The 24,543-nt window shown below is 41.5% G+C and overlaps 1 protein-coding gene across 1 annotated transcript in view; it reads left to right on the top strand.

Moving 5' to 3' along the window:
• The window catches only part of LOC122804850 (glycerol-3-phosphate dehydrogenase 1-like protein), a gene marked incomplete in the record, with an annotated part of 523,996 nt that overhangs the window by 312,076 nt on the left and 187,377 nt on the right, over positions 1–24,543 (top strand). Inside the window, 1 exon segment of the mRNA XM_044075007.1 lies at positions 1,487–1,599. Within this exon segment, the coding sequence (XP_043930942.1) occupies positions 1,487–1,599 (113 nt within the window).

The raw sequence follows: 24,543 nt of genomic DNA, 5'->3' as shown, positions 1-24,543 counted from the left end.
GCCAGGGCACTTCTGTGGGTTAGGCCTGTAAAAGCTCCAGGGCCATTAGCCTTGTACACACATTTGAACCTAAATTAGTAGGATATATAAAGAATTGCACAATAACAATAGGAAACAATCAGAAGAGGTCAGAAAAGTTTGGGAATAGAGATTAAATATGTAATTCACAAAAAAAGCAATGGAAAAACATATGTATGGCTCCCAAATATGGAGTAAAGACTAGAAGATTTAGGATTTTTACCCAGAACTGTTTGCAAAGATACTTTATACCCCAAGCAGATTCCAGAGAAATTTTCCTCAGGTAGATAGCAAAGGTTGGAAATGTGATGAGGAAGAAAGATGTTAACTGGAAACGTATATTTTGGGAGTGTAGTGAGTTGGCAGACTTTAAAAATTCTCTACAGTGTGCTTTAACAGGAATACTTTGTGAGCAAATGAGTGTCACTAAAGAAATTATTTATTTATTTATTTATTTATTTATTTTTGAGATGGGATGCTGGATCTAAATTGCCTAGTCATAATAAGAACTTATGTTTAATGCTGGTGGCTATCAGAAAGCAATTACTACAAAATTGAAATCAAAATCTAAACTAACTGTACTTGAAGTAGTGAATATTGTAACAGATAAAAGAACAGGAAATGGGATCTTCAGAAAAGGGTAGGAGTAAACTACATAGCAAAAAATGAAAATTGTAGGAACAATACGTGCAGAAAAATGTTTTGGAAGGGGATGTTTAAGAAAATGCAAGAACTGAATAATTTAAGTAATGTTGCCTAGATTATATGATATATAACAATACATGTGATGTATAATGTTTATAAATGTGAACTTGCAACATGGTTGGATTACTTTTATATAAATGTAAGTTTGTGTATGTTACAAATGATAATTCAATAAAGATGTTTAAAAAACAGACTTCTGGTTTAGGCTGTACTTTTGGAGTCATAGTTGGAGAGATGAACAACAACATAGTTGTGTAACCTGATGGTCTATTTTTTCCTTTTTATACGTTTTTATTTACTGGTAGGCTGGTCAGACTGAACTTATCTGTTCATTCTAAAAGTGAAATGCTGCTGCAAGGCAACATTGTTCAATATGGCTAAACAGTAACCACATAAAAATAAAGTCCTCCAAACATCACTACAAAAAGAAAGGTGAGTAGAACTGGTTCAAGAGCAATCTGCCAGCAGCGCTTAAACACATTTCAGTGCTTGCATTGCATCCATAAATTAATATTTGCAAAACAACACTGGGCAACATCAGTTGGCTCTTAAGTTAACAGTTTCTTGTTCTCTTTTTGCCTAAACATCATCCATTGAAGTTATTAATTTTTGTAACTGTGCAAACAGAATGCTTTGAGTAGTCCATGGTGACTTTTCTGGAAAGACTGTTTAGGAATCTGATCCTCCAACAGATAAAGGTGAAAATTGTGTTGCATCTGTACAAAGTAGAAATTAAACCATATTCCATGTCATTTATGCACAGGAAGCAAAAATAAACGCCATGGCCAGATTTTGAAGGAGCTGCTGCAAACACCAAACTTCAGAATAGCTGTGGTTGAGAACTGTGACACAGTGGAACTCTGTGGAGCTCTGAAGGTATGTGAATGCATTATAACATGACAAAAGATTGCGGGTACAGTGGACTGTTTTGAATGATAAGCCCTTATGGAACTATTGTGAATAATTCAGATTTATTGGGTTTATAGAGTAGGGATGGGCGGCCACGGTGGTGCAGTGGTTAGTGTTGCCGCCTCACAGCAAGAGGTTCTCTGGTTCGATTCTTGGCTGGGGTGCCTTCTGTGCAGAGTCTGCATGTCCTCCCTGTGGTCTTGTGGGTTTCCTCCGGGTGCTCCAGTTTCCTCCCACATCCCAAAGACATGCAGTAGGTGGATTGGACACACTAGATTGGCCCTAAGTGTGAGTGTGTGCATGTATGTGCCTTCTGTGGGAGGCTGGCAACTCAACACCGTAGAACTCCACTGCCAATCATGAGCGGACAGATGATTCACTGTGGCGACCCCTAACCGGGAAAAAGCCGAAAGAAGAAGATAGAGTAGGGATAATTTTACTGTAACAGCTTTGTTGTAATATGATTGTGATATGGAGGATGTATTGCTATGTGTACTGGTACTGGTGAGCATCACAACAATGTCACGCTAGCAGCATAGCATTAGACTGACATTAAATAGTGAACTACAAAACATCTACTTACTCCAAACAGATATGCATGTATTACAACCACATATCAAAATAAGATGGTAAGAGCCATATAAAATATAACAGCTTAAGTACTTTAGCTGTGATGAGTACATTCTTGTAGCATTTACTTTTTCAGATCAAACCAGTTTTCAATACTGAACAGCTTTATATCTCTGTAAGTAAAATAGATCATAGTTTGATGTAACTAATGATCCAAAGTTGTCTGCTAGATCTGAATTCAACCATATTACTGTTGCAATATTCTCCACCTAAGGGAAAGTACAGGAGCTCAAAAGGATGCCAGGGAGGAGGAAGGCACAGAGGAACCCTCCACAAACCCATGCAGAATAGCCCTGGCAAAACCGCCCTACTAGACTGTGCCTTTACAGATGAGGAAAGACATTTGCCATGCAAAAGCTAACAAAAGGAAATGCCTTAGAAATTGAGGAGGAGATGGTTTGCTGCTTAGAAGCAGCCAAACCCAAAGTCTTGAGATGAAAAAAAAAATCAGATTTGTTGCAAACAAGTTTTATCTAACTAATATCTGAGCTGTCTATGCAAATGCAAGGTGTGAATAACCTTCTGACTGGCAGACTGTGGAGAAGGAAAAAAGGAAGGAAGATGAGCAGAGTGATTAAGAGACAATTTGTTGACCACCTTGGGCATTAAAGAAGGATTATTATGAAGAGATACCCTTCCTGTATGGAAAACTGGAAAAGGAGGAATAGCCATGTGAGCCTGAACTTCAGACACTCTTTTGGCTGAAGTAAGAGCTGAAAGCAGAATAGTCTCCCAAGTACAATATTGCAAGGCAGCTGAGGAAGCAGGCTAAAAAGGAGCATGGGTCAATTTCTCAAGAACAAAATTCAGGTTCCAAGAAGGCAAGAACAGGCCAAAGGAGATCTTAAGGGCAGATGAGCAGAAACTGCTGACAGCTGAGCTTTAACTGAAGAATATGCCAACCCAGCATGGAGCAGGTCACACAAATAAGAGGGAACCAAAGGAACCTCCAATGAGGGAGGATACTGATGACAAGAGAGGCACCAGAGAAAAAAATCTCTTCCATTTGGACATATATGATTTCTTTGCCTCCTGCAGAGCCCAAAGCATGTCCTCAGAAAAGAGGTGCCTAAAAGGGATCAAAACCATATCACCCAAAACTTCCAAGATGGCTGCACATTGCGTAACGGCTTAATTTCAGCTCTGCCAGTGTGAAAACAGAAACTCAGAAGAGATTGACAGTAAACTCGTATTTCTGGGTAAATTTCTGTAACTGGCTAGTAAGTGCACTCCCTGGATGCCAGCAAAAAAAGAAAATTCAGAGAACCTGAAAGAAAATCACAAAAGATGAGGAAAAAACACTGACTGGGAAGAATTCTGCAACAGTTCAGCAAAAACCAGTGCAAGCTCCATAGTTGGTGCAACACATGAATTCCAGTAACCTAGAGGAAAAATAAGTGAAATGTACTCAGAGCTGATTAAAATAAATGAAACACTGAAAGGAGTACATCAAGTCAAAAAACAAAAGGCTGGAAAAAAAATGGAAGAAGCTTTTAACAGATATTCAGATGAGATGATAAAACTGCAAAACTCCGGAAGGTTGAAATGAAGAAAAGGTTAGCTGAGTATGAGACTGCTCAAGAAGAGATGTTTCAAAAAATAATAGAATTAAAGGACAGAGGATGTAGGGAAAACCTGAGATTTTCTGCTGTACCAGAGAAGCTGGAAGAAGCAGACTGCATTAATTTTATGAAAGCACAAATAAGAAACTGGACTGGTATTCCACAGCAGGTGTTGTTACTTGAAAGGGTGTATGCTCCAGATCTGGCTGTGAGAAAGCAACCTAGACCATTAATAGTAAAGATGCAATCCTATCAGGAGAAGGAATTGATGCTGACAAAACTGTGGCAGCAAGACAAAGTACTAAGCATGGGAGACAGTAGAGTGTTTGTGAAAATGATTACTCACTGTACACCAGGCAGAAGAGGAGTAAATTTATTCCACTAATCGGGGAATGTCAACAAGCAGGCATGAGATTCAAGCTGCTGTACCCAGGTATTTTCAGAATATTCTTTCCTGGAGGGACAAAATAATTTTTTGATGCAGAGCCTGCTAAAGAGGAAATACAAAGTTTTGTTTAACAAAAAGTGAGCTATGAAACAGAAGGAGATTGTGCTTCTTGTTCTTCTGGTAATAGACCACAGAGAGACTGTGCCAGTAAAACATTTTCCAGTGCTTCAACAGAAAATGCTTGACAGGCATAAAAAAGCACAAGTTGACTAGAACAACTTGGAGTACATTGGAAATGAAGCAGAGACTGGATGTGGGAGATGGAGATCAACAGAAAGAAAATCAACAACTCAGAAATTGACAAATAAATGTGGAATTACAAAGTATTAATGGTATTTGTGAAATATGACAAAACAAGAAAACCTGGAAATATTGGACTTTTTGACTTTGTTAAACTTGTAGGGACTCTCTAAAGCATATGCCCTACTTCATGCCATTAATGTTTGGAAGAACATTTAGAACGGAGGAAGAGGAAGGCGAGAGTTAACTGTAAACAAAACAAAAAATTGTTCCTAATAGAAGTATTTTTATAATGCACGATATAATGTATATGCTACAAAGTAAAGTTTTCTCAGTTATTTTCAAGTGTGATGGGGATGCTAAAGTAAACAGGTGCCCCTGTTTTTTTTTTCTCCTTCTTTCTTTCTCATTGTTCAGTTTTAAAAAATGTAGACACTACAATGTAAAAAAAAGAAGAAAAGTCTGGTCAAAAGAGCATGATACAAGAAAAATCTATGTGCTTTTTCTCACTCTTGCATAGGGGAATGACTGGATTAAGTCAGTTGGTTTGATCTAGTAACACATGTTAAGAGAAAGCAAATAAATAAAAAAAACACTGAATATAATACACTCCCTTGCAAATAAAAGAGTGCTTGTAGACGCAACTCTGAACTGGTTCTCATGTCTCCATGGAGGAAATCTGATAAAAACCAGTGAAAACAGAATATTTCTTTCTTTCAGTGGCTAGGAGATAATTTTTATGAAAGCACTCAAGTGTTTTCCCAGTGTGGGAGAATAATAAAAGTAAGACAAAACCAGACAGCACTTAGTAGAAGCACAGGCTTGTACCATGCATCTTAGCATGGTTAACCTTCTTTTTAAGTTAATGCAAGTTTATGAGTGTGGCTGTCAGTCTGGGACAACTGTTCCTTTTAGGAGGGTAAAACTTCAATATTTAAAGATGTACATAGATTTATGTGTTAGTATTAATAGGTTTTAGGATTGTATTGGGGTGTGTTTACGTTTTGATATTATGTTGTCCCATCTTGACTTCATTCTTGATGGCTGGGTTCAGAACCGAGCATCGGTTCTGACTTGGCCTAATACTAAAGCTCAAGAGCTTTCACTGGCTTGAGGCTGCACCCTATCCCATGATGACTGGCGAGAGTTCCCCAGATCTCGTTTGCCACTTTGCTGGATCGAGATTGCTTTCCACTGGCTCAGGCTAAGTTTCTTCTAATTTTTGACCTTTGGTTTATTTTTCTCATTTCTTAGAGTTGTAAACTGATTTAATCCATTCCTTATCCTAATAGAGCATTTTTTGTGTGTGTGAGTTTACTGTTTAGATGCCATTCATCTGCAGGACTCCTGCTCTGTCTGCCATGGATTTAGTTCCAGGGACCTGCAGGAATGGAAGAACAAACTTATTGTGAGGGGTCCACTTAAAGGTCCCTTTGATGTGGCGGTAGAAGGGAATCAGCCATCAAAATCCTGTCAGTCTCCCTCTTCTGAAAAGTCTACCAAAATATCTTCTTCCTCTGATCCGGTGTCCGAGCCGGCTAAGAAGTCTAAGCATGCATCTTCAGATCTGAAGGCTATCTGACCTGAAAAGACCACAGCTCCATTGGCTCCACCAGTTTTATCAGAGTCGACTCAGAGCCACAAAAGGAGCCGGTCCCCGACTTTGGAACCAGTCTATTCAGTGCCCCAGTCACCTCTGTTGCAATCGGTGGCTGGTAGCCATAAATCGTCCACTATGTCCTCTCGATCATCCAGGAGCCTCTCTGATGATGATGTGGAGCGGGTGGTCACGAGGTTGCTCCGTACACCGGCCTTAGCCAAAATTCTCACAGGCCTAGCTGAAATGGAAGTGGAGCCGACTACTGCGCCTATCTTGTCTTCTGTTCCTCCTCCGACTTGGAGCCGGAGTGCCTTGAAGTCCGTGTGGTGGAACTGTCGGGTGCGAAAACCACCACTGGTATATCGGCCCCGACTTCTGTTCCAACCTTGTAGATGCTGTCTTCCATCAAGGGGTCTGGGAGCCAAATCTCCCTCGTCGGGTCTGGGGAGGAGAGTCACGTGGGACCCTTGTCGGATCCGATTCTTTCTCTCGGGGCCTCTGCGCAGGTGAGTTCGGTGCCGACATCAGCCTCGGAGCCATCCTTCTTGGCATGGGAGGGATGTCTGGGTTCCTCGGAGCCGGAAGCTCTCTCTCGCGCTGGGATGGCAGTGCCTTCCTGGTGATGAGAAGCATGTTGTCTCCCCAGACTTCTACACCCTTGGCTACTGTTGCCCCTAAGAGACCGGTGTCATCCTCAGTATAATTCCTCCAGCCCAGGCATAGAGAACCAATGCCTCAAGAGACCCCCCTCTCTTCTGAAACCTCCTCAGAGTACCCCTTGGAGGAGAACTTGTAAGAGGAAACATTTGGACTCCCCTGAGTCTGTCACGTCAGATATGCGCTTAGAGGATTCAGAAGGGTCCCCATGATCACCCTCTGAGGATGTCTCATTTTCAGACATCCTAGAGATCCTGAAACAGAAAGGTGGTTGGAATACCCTTTCCCCTTCTGAAGATGAGTCCGTATACCTGGAGGCATTCGGATCTCGACCCTAAACCTCTTGGGTGTCTCCACCTTTCGACAATCTCCTGGGTGTAGTCAGTCAAAAGGCGTGGTTGTCTCCAGAATCTGTGGAACCTGTTCCGAGGAGGCCCAACAAGTTTATTACAGCCCCTGATGATGAGGGATTTTTATCCAAAGGTTTTCCTGTAGATGCTATGGTGGTGGCCGCGGCCACCAAGAAGTAACTAGCAGAGACTTCTTCATCTGTCCATCTGCCGAATAAGGAGTCACGAATGATGGACAGATACGGGAAGCGTATGTTTTCCTCGGCGGCCTTCACCCGCAGGTCATTGAACTATTTATCCCATTTCACCCAACTTCAGAGGGATCTCCTGAAAGAGCTTGGAGATTCCCTCCAAGGTGCTTCAGCTGAGGGAGTGCCGGACAAGGTAACTTCTCAGCTTGCGACCTTGAATTCTATAGTAAACTCCTCCATGCATCTCATCTCGTATGCAGCAGATGGAGAGAGCAGGGCAGCAGGCACGGAAATAGTTCTCAGACGACATTTCTGGATGCGCCTTTGTGAGTTTGCTGAACCTTTTATGTCTTCCTTTAAAAATGCCCCTTTTGATGGCTCATCCTTGTTTGGGCCAAAGGTTAAGGAGACTCTAACCAGGTGTGAGCAAGATGTCAAAACACTGTCTGCCGAGGGAGTATGTTTTTCCATCCCTACCAGGCCTTATCCCAAAGGCAAAAAGGGCGGAAAAATGTGATTCCAGAAAAAGCTTCTCCGGACGCACGTGGTGAATTTTCCCCCAGGGCAGAGGGGGAAATAACAATGGAAGATGCCGCCCCCGTGGCAGAGGGGATCCTCAGAATCAGGGTGACCAAGATGCCTTCTCTGGCAGGCCCTTCCAGCGCTCCTGAAAGGAGGCTCACCTGCCTACCTCTGGAGGCAGTCAGGGGCAGACTATCGCTGTACCCAACAGCCTGGCCAAGTATCACCCAAGACAAATGGGTACAGTCATTTATATCCAGGGGATACATCATACCTTTTTCTACTCCTCCCACACCAGCAAGATCAATCCCAGACATTCCACCCTGTCAAAGGAATCAAGCAACCCTAGAAATTCAAAGGTTGCTAGAAAAAAAGAGTCATCCAGAAAGTGCTTGCAGACCAAATCCAATGAAGAACTTACTCAAGGTTCTTTTTAGTTCCAAAGAAGACAGGGGACTGGAGGCCCATTTTGGATCTCAGCAGACTGAACAAGTCTGTCAAGAAAACAAAGTTCCGGATGGTGACACTGAAGTCCATATTCCCTTTTCTGGGAAAGGACACTTGGATGTGCTCCATTGATCTCCAGGATGCGTACTACCATATAAAGATGGACAGGCAATCCAGGAGATACCTACGCTTTCGGCTGGGAGCCAGTCATTACCAATTCAGAGCTCTGCCCTTTGGACTCACTACAGCCCCCAGAGTGTTAACCAAATGCATGGCAGTAGTCACAGCTCACCTGAGATGGCTAGGATTCCAGGTGCTTCCATACTTAGACTGGCTCCTTACCGCCACCAACCAGCATCTACTAACCAAGGCAAGGGACACCACTATACATGTATGCTCAGTGCTGGGCATTACCATAAATTACGAAAAATCTGCCTTGTTGCCTTCACAGCATATTTCATTCATGAGAGCAGACGTAAACACAAAAGACATGGTAGCAAGATTGCCTCATGAAAGGGTGAAAACACTGTGCTGTCAGGTATCAATCTTGCTCTTGAGAAGAAAGGTGCAGGCAAAGTTTGTTCTCAAAGTTCTAGGGTCGATGGCAGCAGCAGTAACATTTAGTCCCACTGGCATGTTTACACATGAGAGTATTACAATGGCATCTCTTTGCTCAGTGGTCCATGCAGGAGTTACCCATGTCACACAAGATCCTCATTATGGATTCCTGCAAGAAGGACCTACATTGGAGGCTACAGTGCACGCAGGTGATGATAGGCAGACCATTTGTCCTCCCCCATCCAGTAGCTACAGTGACCACGGGTGCTTCCCAGATCGGGTGGGGGGGCATTATCTGGGACAGACAGTCCAAGGGATTTGGCAGGAACACGAAACCACTTGCACATCACTGTCTTAGAGATGAGGGTGGTGCTTCTGGCACTGCAGGCATTTCAGAGCTCTCTTCTACTAGGTACGATTGCAGTACAGACGGACAACATGTCCGTGGTGTGGTACATCAACAAACAAGGCTTAACCAAATCCTACCCCCTGTGTCAAGAGGTTCAGAGAGTGTGGCAATGGGCAATTGCTTCTCAATGTTTTCTGACTGCAATGCACATTCCAGGGAAATCCAACATGATAGCAGACAAGTTAAGCGGGCAATTCTTTTGCCTCACGAGTGGTCCCTGAAACAAGAAGTTACAAACCAAATTTTTTGCAGGTGGGGCCAGCCTTCCTGCAACCTCTTTGCCACTTCCATGAACGCCAACTGCAGCAGATACCTTGCCCTAATCCCCCCTCTGGGGGAGTCACCAAGGGATGCACTTGTTCACGATTGGCCCCTGGGACTGCTTTATGTCTTTCCCCCATTTCCATTGATACCCAAAGTTCTTCAGAAAGCAAAGTCATTGAGTTGCAAACTAATTCTCATCACTCCGTACTGGGCTCGACAAATCTGGTTCCCTTTCCTCTGGCCCCATCTTCAAGAGGAGCCTTGGATCCTGGACCCAGTTCCGGATCTTCTGACTCGTCAGTCAGGTATGCTCCACCTCTCTTTTCAGACACTCAAGCTGACAGCTTGGTTACTGCACTTCCCAACCTAGCCAGGCTTCCAAATATTTCCCCTGCAGTGCAACACATTCTGGTCTCATCGCACAAGATCACAACTAGAAAACTGTACGCGAGCAAAAATGGAAAAGGTTTTCTTGCTGGGCTGCCAAAAATCATATAGATCCCTTTACAGCCCCTATTTCTTCAATTCTTGAATTTTTAGCAGAAATTTTCAGTCAAGGTGCAGCTGCAGCCACTCTACGAGTAAAACTTGCTGCCATTTTAAACTTCCACGTAGGAGACAAGGGATCTGGTGTTATGTCTCACAGATTATGCAAGGCTTTTCTGAGGGGTAAATTCCTATTAAGACCCCCAATAAGAGAGCCGCCACATCCTTGGGATCTAAATTTGATACTTGCTAATTTAATTCTTCCTCCATTTGAACCAGCTTTGTCTTGCCCACTAAAATTTCCAACATGGAAGACAATTTTCTTAACAGCCATTACTTCTGTCAGGAGGGTTTCAGAACTTCAAGCACTGTTTATTTGTCCTCCCTATTTGGTTTTTCACAAAGACAGAGTCTCTCTGAGAACAAATCCTTCCTTTCTGCCCAAAGTATGCTCTCTTTCCAACTTAAATCAGTATATTGATTAACCTGTCTTTTTTCCCAACTTTGGCAACAAGGCAGAGTGTAAGCTCCACCAATTGGATGTCCATAGACAATTACGTTTCTATTTACATAGGACAAAAGGAGTTTAGAAAATCCAATAAACTATTTGTTTCCTTCTCAGATAACAAGAAAGGAGCTCCGGTGTCAAAAGTCACTTTATCTAAATGGCTCGCAGATACCATTTCTTATGTATATACCTCTCAGAAAAAACAACTACCAAGAAGAATTCAAGGCCATTCAACTAGATGTATGTCGACTTCCACTGCCTTTCAGGCCAGACTCCCGCTGGATTCAATCTGTGCTGCAGCCACATGGGTTAATCCTCATACATTTATCACTCATTACAAAGTAGATGTGGTCTCCCGGAACAGGGCTTCCTTTGATTCCACTGTTCTGAAGAGTTTATTCCCTTGAGCCACCTGAGAAAGGAAGCTGTCCCAACTGTCAAGAATGAAGGCGAGATGGGACAACATAACATAAAGAAGTTATGTGCTCACCATAACATTCCATGATGTTCTTCGTGTTTCACTGTTGCAGTCATTACATTTGGTTTTGATTCCTTAGAGGCATCTTGCAGGGCTGCTGTCACTGGGTCTGTACTTAGAAGGCATGCTTGACTTAAGGAGCAAACTTTACCAGATCATGTTAAAGCTAAATTACTGGATGCTCCCTTAAACCAAGACCGCCTGTTTGGCAACAAAGCAGAAGAAGTACTTAAAACGATGGTGGAAAAAGCTAAATCTATGCAAACTGTTAAAGAATTCCTGCAAGTACAGCCTCCCAGATTTATAGGCACTGGCCTTCTAAGAATTGGTCCTTTCCTGTCTCTTCCAGGCCTTCTCAGTCCAAACCCAGGACAAGCAGACCACCCAGGCTTCAGTCTCAAGGTACTCACAGGCCTAAGCAGTGGGGGCTCCCTCTTCCAAAGCTGGAAGTGGTAAGACACGCCCCTATAATAAACTGTTACAATGACTTAACCTTAAACCTTCCAATTTGTTGTCCATAATCTCACCTTCATTCTTGCATCTCACCCTCCTTCCCCCTACCTGGAGAATCGAGAGGAAAGCTTATGGAAATGAGTTGTCTGATTCACTTCTCGCTTCATGACTTATAGGCTAGGGAATAGTGTGACCTCCTTATGTTGTGATAATTCATATTCTTTAGTATTTGCAAACAAGATCTGGGGAACTCTTGCCAGGCATCATGGGATAGGATGTAGCCTCAAGCCAGTGGAAGCTCTCAAGCTTTAGTATTAAGCCGAGTCGGAACCGATGCTCAGTTCTGAACCCAACCATCAAGAATGAAGTCGAGATTATGGACATAAACATAGAACATTATGGTGAGTACATAACTTCTTTTCTGAGGGCTTTCAATAAAACAAAAAGTTTTGTAAGATGTGACATAAGCTCAAATGGATATGAGAAGAAATAGCTGTAACTGTAAAAAAATGCCAAACAGTGTATGCATGTAACACAAAAGCTGGAACTACACACTTAACAAAAAAGCTGTCATACATAGAATAGAAGGTGGGCGTAATATATTTTTAACTTACTGACGCTTTCTATATTATCTTTAAATCTAAATGGTCTCTTAGATGTATACAAAAAAATAAAGAGCGGTGAGTTGTATTAAAAATGTTGAGTGCAGATAACTATGCTACAAGAGACGCATTTGGAAAGAACTGAACATGTGAATTTGATAAAGAAAGGTTTTCAGGGCAGTTATTCAATGGAATACCTGGAACAAAGGAAACGAGGAGTACTTATAATTAATTGCAAGAGGAGTTCCAATAGTAACAGAAGAGGATAAAACAATAGTAATGGCAGATCTGTAGTACTAAGGGGCTACTAGCAAGGGGGATTACAGTGGCATGTATTTGTATTCCACCTAAGACTGCTGTAATGTAGTTTAAGAAAATTCTGGGAGAGTAATCAGCTTTCAGCAAGGAATATTACTTATAGATGTGGACTGCAATTTGAATTGCAACAGTGAAGATGTATCTGTGGGGTCCAGAAGGAAAAATATAACAAAGGAGGGTAGATTTTAGTAGAAATTTATGAAAATATTTGGCATGGAAGATGTGAATTCAGTGTTAGGAGTGGAGTGAATTTACATATTATTCCCCAAGAAGCAAAAACTGCGCTAGGCTAGACAGAACTTACGTTTCACAGGAGCATGTGCATTTAAATGAAAATTTTGATACGTATCCAATAACTATTTCACATCGCATGCCAATAGCCGAAATAGAAATGCAGGGTAATGACATAAAAATGAGACACTAGTGCTTTCCCACCTATCTGTTGAAAAGAGAGGAATTTAAAGAATGGGTAGTGGAAATTATTCAAGAGTTATTAGCAAAGATAGAAATTTCTTCTGAAAATATAGCTAGGGTGTAGGATAAAATTAAAGTGGAGCTTAAAAATAGGGTGGAAATAAAAGAAAGAGATATGGTTAAGAAGTAACAAAAATTTGTTACAGGGGTTGACAAAACAAAGTATTGCAGAATAGGGGAAATCTCACAAAATAAGAAGAGGAGCAATTGCAGAATGCTAAACAGAAAATAAGGAATTATCTCAATTATATGCATGAGTTTAGAAAGATTGCTGTTAAGCAACTATTTTTTGATAGTAACTCCAGAGCTCAAAAACTTTTAGCTCAACGGCTTAGGCAACAGAAAGTAGAAAGGGACCCTATAACAATGAAGATAATAAGAGATCCTGCAGAGGTACTAGAAATGTTTTGGAAATTTTATGAAAGTCTGCGTAAAGCAGAGAAATATGGAAATCAAGAAAAGGTACAAATGGAAATGTTTACAGAAGAATTAAACATGCCAGGGTTAGAGGGCGATGAGACTCAGTAAATAATAGGATAGTAGGAGATGAGATAAAAATGGTGATGTATAACCAATCCACAGGAAAGTCTCCAGGAATACATGATATTCCTGTGGAAGTTTGGAATCTAAGAGAGAAAAACTGATAAAAATCTCGAAGGTTTTGTTTAACAGTATTTTAAGAGGAGGAGGAGAAGCACCAACATCCTGGAAGAAAGCTGTGGTGGCTATATTACTTAAAGTGGGTAAAGACCCACCAGATCCATCTTCATTCAGGCCCATTTCAATCCTAAACTATAATTATAAAGTTGTTAATGTCTATAATGGCTAAAATAATGGCAAAGGTGATGCCAAAACTGATAGATGTGGATCAGTGTGGTTTTGTGGAGGGGAACCAAACATTTGAAAACATTAACAGAACATTAATGATATGATCCAGGTGGAAGAAGAATGTAAGAAAATACCACTGTTGTTTGGCAGGTCTTGATGCAGAGAAAGAAAGTATTTGACAGCGTAAGCTGGGACTTTATAAGCAGGGCAATGGAACCATTTGCATTCCCTGATAAAATTATAAGATTGGTTAGGAGGATATACGAGGGATCAGAGGTGAATATTAAAGTGGGTGGGTTCCTCTCTGATAATTTCTGTTTGACCATAGGAACCAGGCAGGGGTGTCCTGTTTTCCCTTTGTTATTTGCATTATATTTAGAACCAGTTGCAAAGAAAACAAGGGATTCAGAAATTCAAGGATATAGTTGGTGTGGTAATCAAGAAAAGATGGCCTTATTTGCAGATGATATTATTTTGTACCTGACAAAACCAGAAAAAGACATTACAGTGTTGTGGAACATTTTGAGACTGTTTCAGATCTTTTCAGAATACAAAATGAATGAAGCTAAAACAAAGGCAATAGCAGTAAATTATGTCCCCACACATGAACTGGTTCAGGATTATCCATATTTATGGGGACATGATAAAATGAAGTACTTAGGAGTATGGATTAAAAAGGATTCTGGTGTGGTAGCTAAGGATATGTGGAAAAAAATAAATAAAAGATAATACAAAAACTGAGAAATTTGAAGCTCTGTTTTATGGGTATAGATAGCAAGATGCAAGCAATTAAAATGTTGTTAGTCCCATTAGTTTTATACACAGGTCAGGTGTATTTTTATCAATCATAGGAGAAGTTGTGGATAGCAATTAATAAAGAGCTAAAGGATTTTATCTGGGAGGGGAAGACGGCAAGAGTCAAGAAGGATAAGCTGATTCTTCCAATAGAGCAAGGTGGTTTGGGATTACCTGATTTGAAGGGGTATTTCTGAGCTATACAAAAACCTATAATTCAAAGTGGATGGTGATGAAATGGGGGGGGGGGGGCTCAAGAAACAAAGAGGGACTGGGATTTTGGATGCAGATCCATAAGGAGAATATGAATATAATATTCTGTATGGTTATTGTTAAAGTAACAGAAAGTATTCTGAGAACTAAACCAACACAGGAATGGAAAATGAGATTCTGCCAATAGGGATGGCTGTAATTATGGATACATACACTAGGCAAGGGTGTTAGACTTTATTGGAGAAAACTGCAAAAGTACCAAGGTACTGGGAGAAAATAAAAAGAGATGGAAAAGTAACAGAATGTGAAGAATCTTAAGAAGAGATTGCCTTCCCTATCAAGGACTGATATCAGAATATAGGCAAAGAGAAAAAATATGGGGATCCTGAGCAAAAGACCAGCACTGGTAGAGTTTTTATAGGTTCATAGGTAGGTACTAGGCTATTGGCCCTGGGGCCTATATAAGCCTAGCCAAAAAGGTTCCCTGGCTTTCACCACCCAAGAAAATTATTTTCCAGTGCCTCTGTCAAGGGGATTTTACTAGAATCTAGAACAGAAGCTAATGTTAAAAAGGAATAATTCGTAGAGCATATAAAATATTGCATGATACCTATAAGAATCAATCAGCGAAGGTTAGAAAGGACTGGGAAGAGAGACTGGAAAAGCAATTCACAAAGAAACACTGTGAGGATCTATGTATGTCTCCTAATTATGCGTCACTGTCTGGAAGATGTAGGATCTTTGCTTGGAATTATTTACGTAGGTATTTTTATATCACAAGTAGACTCCAAAGAATTTTTCCTCTGGTTGGTAATGTTGGAGGTGTGATGGGGAAGAAAGAGGTAATTGGGAACATATTTTCTGAGAGTTTTAATGAGTTGGCTGACTTTAAAAATTCTCTGCAGACTATCAATCAGAAATATTGGGTGAGCAAATTGGTATAACTAAAGAAATTATTATTTTTTTAATTGTGATACAGAATCGTAATTGCCTATACATAATAAGGCCTTGCTTAGTTAATTATGATGGCTGCCAGAAAAGCAACTACTAGAAAATGGAAATCAAAGTCTAAACCAACCTAAAATACTAACAGAGATAAAACAACTGGAAATGAGATCTTTAGAAAATTACTTAGAAAAAAAAATGGGAATTGTGGGAACAATACATGCAGAGGAGGAATGAGGTTTAAAGGAATGCAGGATTTGAATGATCTATGTAATGTTTGACTGACAGTGACTGGATAGACTACAAGTGCTGTATAACGTTTGCAATGAAAATTATGTCATTGTGGTTTCTTTTCATTTATATAAATGTGTGATTGCCCTTGTCATAAGTAATAATTTAATAAATATATTTCTTACTTTAAAACAAAAAAAACCTTGTTATCTACTCACAATGTCATTTGAACAGTGGACAAGAGATGATGGGTAAGAGACCCCCTGTCTTGTGTGAGAAAATCCACCCATTGAGGTAACTTGTGGTAATTGCCCCTGGCCAAGTGAGAAAAAGGGGGAACCAATGTTGTCTGGCCCAAGGGGAGTCATCAGCAAGATTTTTGGGAGAGTCCTGTCTGATCTTGTGCAAAAGTTGTGGTAAAAGAGGAGGGGCGGAGGCATACAGAAACATCCCCTTCCAAGGAAAATACAAAGTGTCCATTTTACAAGGCAGAGGACCTGAGACTAGAACAGAATAGAGAAAGTTGTCTGTTCAGAGGGGAGGCAAAAAGATCTACCTGAGGAATACCCCACCAGTGGACAGTGTCCAGGAACACATCTCTGTGAAGCATCCAATTCATGAGCTGGTGTGCTGGACCTGCTCAAGGAGTCTGCCAGCAGATTGTGCTCTGAGAGTATGTAAACTGCTTGATGAGTCCCTTGATACTGGATAGGCAGATCCCAGACCTGAAGAGCTTGTCTGCAAAAACATTAGGGCCTTGTACCCCCTGCTTTTTGAAATACTGCATGACTGTGGTATTGTCTGTGAAAACTTTAAGGGGTCTTGGATAAAAGAGAGAATGAAAGGCTTGCAGCATCAGAAGCAGAGCTCTCATGTCCTTTATGTTGATGTCATCACCTCGGATGAGGAGCCCAGAGACCCTGAAGATGTTCATCGTGCATACTTTAGGTGGCCACAGGAGGCACTCCACCACCTGTCTGAGGTATCTATAAAGTGTTCCTGAGTGGGAACTGGAGTTTGAAGAGGAAGCCCTGGGTTGAGATATGGTTGATGAATCCGCTACTGTAGCTTGAGCCTAAGACAGGGAAATAAAATTACCGTGAACTCCAGGGGAGTGGCAGTGTTGAAGCCCCACTGATTTGAGATACCAGTGAAGCTTCCTCATATGAAGCTTAGAGAGAGGAAGCATGGAAATAGTGAAATCTGTGAGCTCTAGAACTCTGATAAATTTCCTGGCTGTGGCAGGTGCCAGGAGAAGAAGGGATTGAAAAAAAAAAAAAACATTATTAAAGAAAGAGCTTTGGGGACCGGCAGAAATGTCTGCATGGGAACTGTCTTACATCTGCAGCTGATGAAAATATGATCCTGAGAAGGCAGCAGAACTGATTTATGAAGTTCTATGGTGAACCCCAGACTGTGTTAAGTAAACTTGAGATCCTAAAGTAGACTATGGGGGGAAGGAGCTTGAATAAGCAGATTGTCTAGATACGGAAAAATGTGAATACCTTGAATCCTATAAAAAGCAGCAACAGGAGCAAAGCAGAGAACTGAAAATGCAAGGAAAAGACAGAGAAATGTAAACGTTTCCTAAAAAGGGGATGGGTGAGGATGTATAGGCATGAATCCTTGAGATCCGGAGATATCAGAAAGGCCTGTGGAAGAAGAAAAAGAGGAAACTGTGTCTGAAGGGATAACATTTGAAAGGAAGGAACCATGAGAAAGATATCAGGAGAGATCCAGAATTGGTCTCCATGTACCCTCCTATCGTGGAACCAAAACCATTCTGGAATAAAATCCCTTCTGTGCCTGGGTGAAAGGCACTGCTTGACTGGTCTTTTTTTGCCAAAAATGAGTAAAGACTCTCTGGAAAAAGAGATAGCTGTTCCTGAGGAGGTTGAGGAATACCTGAAAAGGGAGAAAGGGCCTTCCAAACCGTGAAATATCCCTGACAAATAATGAACAGAACCCAAGACTCTGAAGTAATTCGTAACTAATCTGGAAGAGATGGGGAAAGACGGCGGGAAAAGGGAACCTGACCGAGGGAGGGTTGAAGCAAACCCAGAAATAGAACCAAACTTATCCTGAAAAGAACACTTCTGGGAGGCAAGAGTCTTGAGTTGACTTAGCAGGAGGCACACGCCTGGAAAATTTCTTGTTCTTGAGAGGAAGGCCAGATTGTCTGTGAACAAAGGCAAACTTGGAGGGATAGGTAGGATAGTTCCTCTGAAATTTAAGAATGGGACAAACAAAAATATATTTCAGCTCCTGCAAGATATATTTCAGCTCCTGCACGGCTTTGCCCTCATCCTAGATTTACTTGAAAAGGTCTGCAGCAACAGATCCAAAGTGACTTTTGTTATTGATAGAAGCATCCATATGTTTGGCCTTAGTGTCATCTGGGAAAGCCTGAAGATGAAGCTAAGAATAAAGCCTCATAACTGAACCAAAGGTAGCAGCCCTGTAAGAGGCATCAGCTGCATCATAGCTGCATTTGACTGAATGCGGGGCAACTTGAGAAGTGGATCGCAGCAGGGAAGGGGCCAAAGCCTTCCCCTCAGGGTCAGGAAAGTCAGAAAATACTTCAGAAACCTAAGAAAGGCGAGCCAAAACATACTTGGTCATACAAGTCTGGTAGTTGATGGCCCTAAATGACAAAGTGGCAGTAGTGTAAATTTTCTTACCCAGCCTTTCCATTGTCCATTTATCATTATCAGAAGGCAGCAGCTTGGTATAGGGCAACAACTTGAATGGCTTGTCAGAGGAGATTGACACTACAGAAGGACATTTATAAAGATATTTGCATTCCTCTGGCACTTTATAGAACCTGTATGGCTTCCTAGGTGCAGGTGGCTGAGTGTCAGTGGCTACAGAGGCTGTGGTGACGGTATCCAGAACAGGAGGAACATCAGATCGGTTGGGAGAGTCCATCTGTAGGAGTTCATAATACCTTTTTTTGAATATCAGAGACTTGAGAACAATCCCACTTAAAAAGAAAAAAAAAACATCATATGGGCAATGGTATCCCTAAAGGAGAGCTCTTCTAAAGGGGAGTCTGGATTTATGTAGAGACCTCTTGAGGTGGCTTCAAGGCCATCAAAGCAGTGAGAGTGAAATCCTGCCATTCACATTGGGAATCCTTAACAAGAGGCGAAATATGTTTTGTTTTTTTGTTTCTTTTTCTGTAGGACCTCTGCTCAAAATTCTCTTGGAGGATCAGACCCCCAGTGCGACTCTTTAATGGTTGTAGGAGTCAAATCCCCCTCTATCTTTTGGATGTAATCAGCTAAAGTTCCCTCTCAACATGTAATAAAATTTTAATTCAGCTTCACTACGACTTCATGTATTCGGTTGTATTTCATTGCTCTGTCTTGTATTTACTGAAAAGGGATTATATTTAGAATCCTGTTGTACCAAGGAATATTGAGGCGTTCATGTCGGCTTGGTGAAAGACTTCTTTTTTGTGGTATTTTAAACTGTGTAATTTTTCCTCACGTATCTGTTACTGGACTGAGTACATTACCAGAAAAACTAGAAATGTTCTGTTAACCCCCCACCCCACACAAACACAGTTTTGCCTTCTCAAGTCATGTGTTAGCAAGGCAAACGTGTAACCTTGTAAATGTAAGCAAGCTGTTGAAGTAAGTGAAGTATGACATTTGAAATTAGTTTTGTTTTTTGTCTTCCAGGTATGTAAGAGATCTGTAATATAACAGAAAATGTTATGTACGAAATTAAATTGTTGCAGGCAGTAGAGCTTCTGCAGTGGATACATTCAGATATACCAAATCCCTTGGAGGGGGGTGACTGAAATGTTGATCTACTTGTTAGTGAAAACTCTGCAAATGGGCCATCTTTGAAGTCAGTGTCTTGCAGGTGCTATTATGACTGAAAACAAATGTTTAATGTTATTGAAATCTGAACTAGAAGTATTCCATTAACTATATGTTTTCTTTGCCATATGTGCATTTTACATTGCTAATATTTACATGTTCTTTCACTGACATTTTTATTAGTATGAACAACACCTTAAATATATCATTGATCAAGGCCAGAAGCAGTACAGTTGCCACTACAACAAAGCTTATTACCAGTATGTAGTTCAGTAAGTCCTGCATCCCCCGCCCTCTAAGGTGTGTAGTGCCTGGAAATACTCAATACATCATCAATGCCATGCCACCTGTCTTACAGAAAGCTGCTGCAGTGGCCCTTAGTGTTACACATAAAGTACACGGTAAGTAAAGGCATTCCTGACTGAAATTTTCATCAGATTAACTGAGTTGTTAAGGCAGTAATGCAGCAGCAGTAGGCAACAATAAATTACAAGCCCAGCCCAAAGGATTACCTTGGCATTGTGCCACCCGACCTTAGTTCCCAGTGCCTCTGTCAAGTAGAGCCACTGGAGTGATCCCTGGGGTGAATTTTCTATTTCCCATCCACTCATCAAGATTTCTCTTGAAGAGGGCCAGTGAGGCACTCCACTTGACATATATGGGAAGTTTATTCCATAGCATGGGCGGTCTCTGGGTTATGAACTTGTTCCTTCAGCTTGTTCTGTTGATTGTGGTAATGAGGTTGAGTTCTCTGGAGCATGTAGTGTGGAGGGATTGGGATTTCTTTAGATGTAGCATTTCTAACAGAGCTGGGTCAGACATGGTTTTGTAAGTCAAGTAGAGATCACCTCTAAGTAGATGAGATGAGACAGAGAATAGTTGGAGTTTTTGAGTCTATCCATATAGGACAAGTATTTAAGGCCTAAGATCCTCTTTATGAGGTATTTTTCCAGCCTCTGCAGTTGTTGTAGGTGTCTAGTGAGGTACATGCCAAATAGGGCATTGTACTCAATGATTGGACTAATGAGGGAAGAGTAGAGGGAGACAATGACCTCTTTCTTCCTGGATGCAAAACCCTTAGTAATGAAATGTGCCACATAGAAGGACTTTCTGACCACAGTGGTAATGTGGTGGTCAAAAGAGAGGTTCCTGCCAACCTGTGTTCCCAGATCTCTTATGATGCCTTCTGTGTTCAGTGGACTGTCATCGATGTGGTAATTCATGGGAACCGGGTTTTTCCCAAAAGGGGATGACGACACATTTTTTGACATTCAGCTTAAAGCCATGGTTCTGACACCAGTCATTGGTCTCAGTGAGGCCTTTCTGTAGGATGTCAACATCACTTGGGGAGTTAATTATGGCTCCCAACTTGCAATCGTCTGTGAGCTCTGTCAGCCAGAGTCCCTTTGTGTTGGCCTGGACTTCAGAGAAGTAGGTACCAAACAGGAGAGGACCCAGGACTGAACCCTGTGGGACTCCACTCGTGACTGGTCGACAGTCTGACTTGGAGTTAGCTACTTTTACAATGTGAGTTCTATCTGTGTGCCAGTTTGTAACCCACCTAGTGATATAGGGGTTGATGCCTAGCTTAGTGAATTTTTCTATGATTCCTGAGTGGAGAATGGTATCAAAGGCCTTAGCCAGATCAAGGTAGGCTGTATGAACCACCTTGCCTTCATCCACAGCTCTGGTGACTGATACAAAGAAGTCGACCAGGTTGAGCAGGCATGATCTACCCTTCAAAAAAACCAGACTGTGTGGGATCCAGAGTTTGGAGGTTCCCTATATCTTTGTTTATTAGGTCCATGATGATGTGTTCCATAGCTTTGCATATCAGACTTGTCAGGCTAATGGGGCAATAGTTCCCAGGGCCTGTAGTAGCTCCTTCTTTGTTGAGAGTGATGACTGTAGCAGTGTGCCATTAGGTAGGGACAAAGTCTGAGGTGAGGCTGTGATTGAACAGGGCACACAGGTGAGTTGCCAGTTTACTCTGTAGTTCATGTAGAACACAGCTAGGGATATTGTCAGGTCTCATGGAAGCTGTATTGTTGGCCTTGGACAGTGCTGTTTAACCTGTTCAGCAGTAATACTGGGTGCCTGGCAATCTACTGGTACTGTGATTGGTTCTTTGGTGGGGGAGAGAGGGGTAAAGTTGGCACTGAATATGTCGGCCAGTATATTGGCAATATCTGTTGGCTTGGTATAGGAGGTGCCATTGTGCAACAGCTCCGAGCAAATCTGGGTATTACTGTGGAGATTCTTATACATAACTATATTGTGGTTGTCTTTACTATCTGTTGCAATTCTGTTTTCATAGCTAGCTTTAGAGGATTTGATGAGGGATCTCAACTTTTTGTTGAGACTGATAAGGGAATTTTTCCAGTCTTGGGACTTCACCTTATTTCTTATCAGTTTCCTCCTTTTGTTGTAGAGTTTGTTTATGGCAGGGAATCACCAGATTGGCTTCATTTTTTGGAGGAGAGCATCTTGGTTCTATTGGGTATGGCGAGATCCATGCATTTGTGTACATGTTCGTACAGGGCATTAGTGTAGGATTCGGCATTCATGCAGCTGTTCTTCAATTGCATGGGTGCCATGAAGTTAGCCACCTCTGTTTTTAGGAACATAATTGATTACAGTCAAAAATAGTCTGGGTATTGTAATTACTGCAAAACTTCTGTTTCTAGGAAGAAGATGCTGCAGCATCAGGAAACAAAGTGCAGGAGATGCAGTTTTAGTACTGAGGAAAACCACATCCTCACAGGTGCACTTAGGACTTACAGAAAATATCTGTATGGAAAAGGGGGACCAAAGCAGGTACAGTGAGCAAAGCTGTGCACTCAAGTTGTGGGTGGTATAAATGATATGTGGGGAAGGAAGCACACCTTGGCATAGTGCATGAAAAGAGCTAATAACATGGTGGGCCATGCATGAACTAAAGATAGGCAGAATGCAATTGCTCATAGTAGCACTGGTGGTGGGCCTTACAATATTCAACCTTTAACACCTGATAAAGAGCACCTGCTTTCATTATGAGGCGATAACTTTGATGCAAAAGAGGAGGGTGCATGGTTCAGTTGAGGTGGTGTAGACACTAGTAATTTCAGAGACCTACAACATCCTTACACAGGTGATACAGAAGGTCAGTGTTCTGCTGGCAATGCAAATTTCAGGGCATGTGTAATTGCTATGTAACTGTGCGCACATAACTGTGAAATGTTTCCTTATCAGATACTCTGTCATCATTAGCTGTAGCATGACCTCAGCACATGGTAAGTGCAGACATCATCAACTTAGTACTAAATCATGTACCTGTCACAGATGACATTAACTTTATAATTATGTTTTTCCAAACAGGATCAGCACCTCAAACAATTGCATGGTGTGTTGTACCACACCAAGCTGATGTTGGCAACAAACTGACTGTTAGTAATGGTGCCATTACTCCTATGTTTTTGACACTGCCTCAGGACCGTGGCACACAGTTACAAAGTATACTGTCAGGGCCCCGTACCCCACAGCAGGTGGAAGACTCTGTAGTTGGTGACACACACACACACACACACACACACACACACACACACACACACACACACACACACACAGCATAATGAGGAAATGTCACTACAGCAAAGGGGAGGGGACACCACATAGCTCAACACTTCTTTCCTGTGCACAAGCTGAACCACTGTTATGCCTGTACTCAGGGTTTCCAGGCAAAAATACATCTTTCACAATTAGTTCTAGAAATACTGAGAGTTACATAGAGATGGTTAGAGTGCTACACAGTACACATGAAGAAATTCACCACTAAGTGAGAATGATAAAAGTCAGAGACAATGCCATGCTGATCTTGCACACATGGCATCCATGTTAGCCTCTGTTTGCATATTAGTAAGGACTCACCAGACACGCATTGGGGTTGGAGCTGCACGTGAACAAGGTTGTCCATACATATGGTGAAAAAGGTGGCTAGACACCACCTGTGTTTCAACAAAGTACTCCAGGCATTCACTTCCACATCACAGGGTAGAACCTCTGAGTCAAGGTCTAGGTCCCACAGCACTGTTAAGTCAATGCTAAGAGGTTCCACCCTGCATTCAGTAGATCCCATCATTGGAACAACTCAGCATCAAGCTCATATGCTAGCACTTGCTCGTGATCAGTGGAATGATCACCAACACTGTCATTAGCAAACACTGTGTATGACACTTTCCAAATGTAGCACAAACTTTCAAGTGCTGTAACACATAATTTACTCACCAGAAAAATAATTTGCAGGGTGCCATGGAGATCACAACACATCACATCAGATCAGTAAGATGTGACAAATGCTGCAATTACCTTTATGTTCCGAAAAAAAGAAAAAAATGGGAAAAAGTAAATGTAACTGAAAAATTGAGAAATGCTATAGCAATGAAGCATTTGAAGATGAAAAATAATGACGTGCATTAGCAAATAAATACAGCTTCAGTAACACATCGCTTTAATAATCTGTACTATATCAATAAACTTTCTTATATCACTTGATGCTTTACATTTCCGCAAATCTGCAGATCTGTCAATGTAACTAGCACTTGTGCCACTGACCACTGAACACTGTACAAATGTTGATGGCAGTAACCATATAAGCAAATAGTTTGTGTATGATATGTGGAGAGATGTCTAATTTACTGTATAAGCTGACCATGTAGCACTGCATACACTAAGTATTATCTTTGTAATTTTACACTGTCATATAGTGAATTGTTTTGGCCCATAGTTGTAGATTCCGCACCGCCACTTCACTTGCACAGCTGTGTACCATGCATGAGCTTGCTAGAGGGGTTGCCCCATATTGCTGTTGCTGCCATCAGCTGGCCATTGTTGATG

This window comes from Protopterus annectens, chromosome 6.part0 (genome assembly GCF_019279795.1).
Source record: "Protopterus annectens isolate FY-2018-M chromosome 6.part0, PAN1.0, whole genome shotgun sequence".
Taxonomy (NCBI): Eukaryota; Metazoa; Chordata; order Ceratodontiformes; family Protopteridae; genus Protopterus; species Protopterus annectens.
This window is presented reverse-complemented; position numbering and strand designations above follow the sequence as displayed.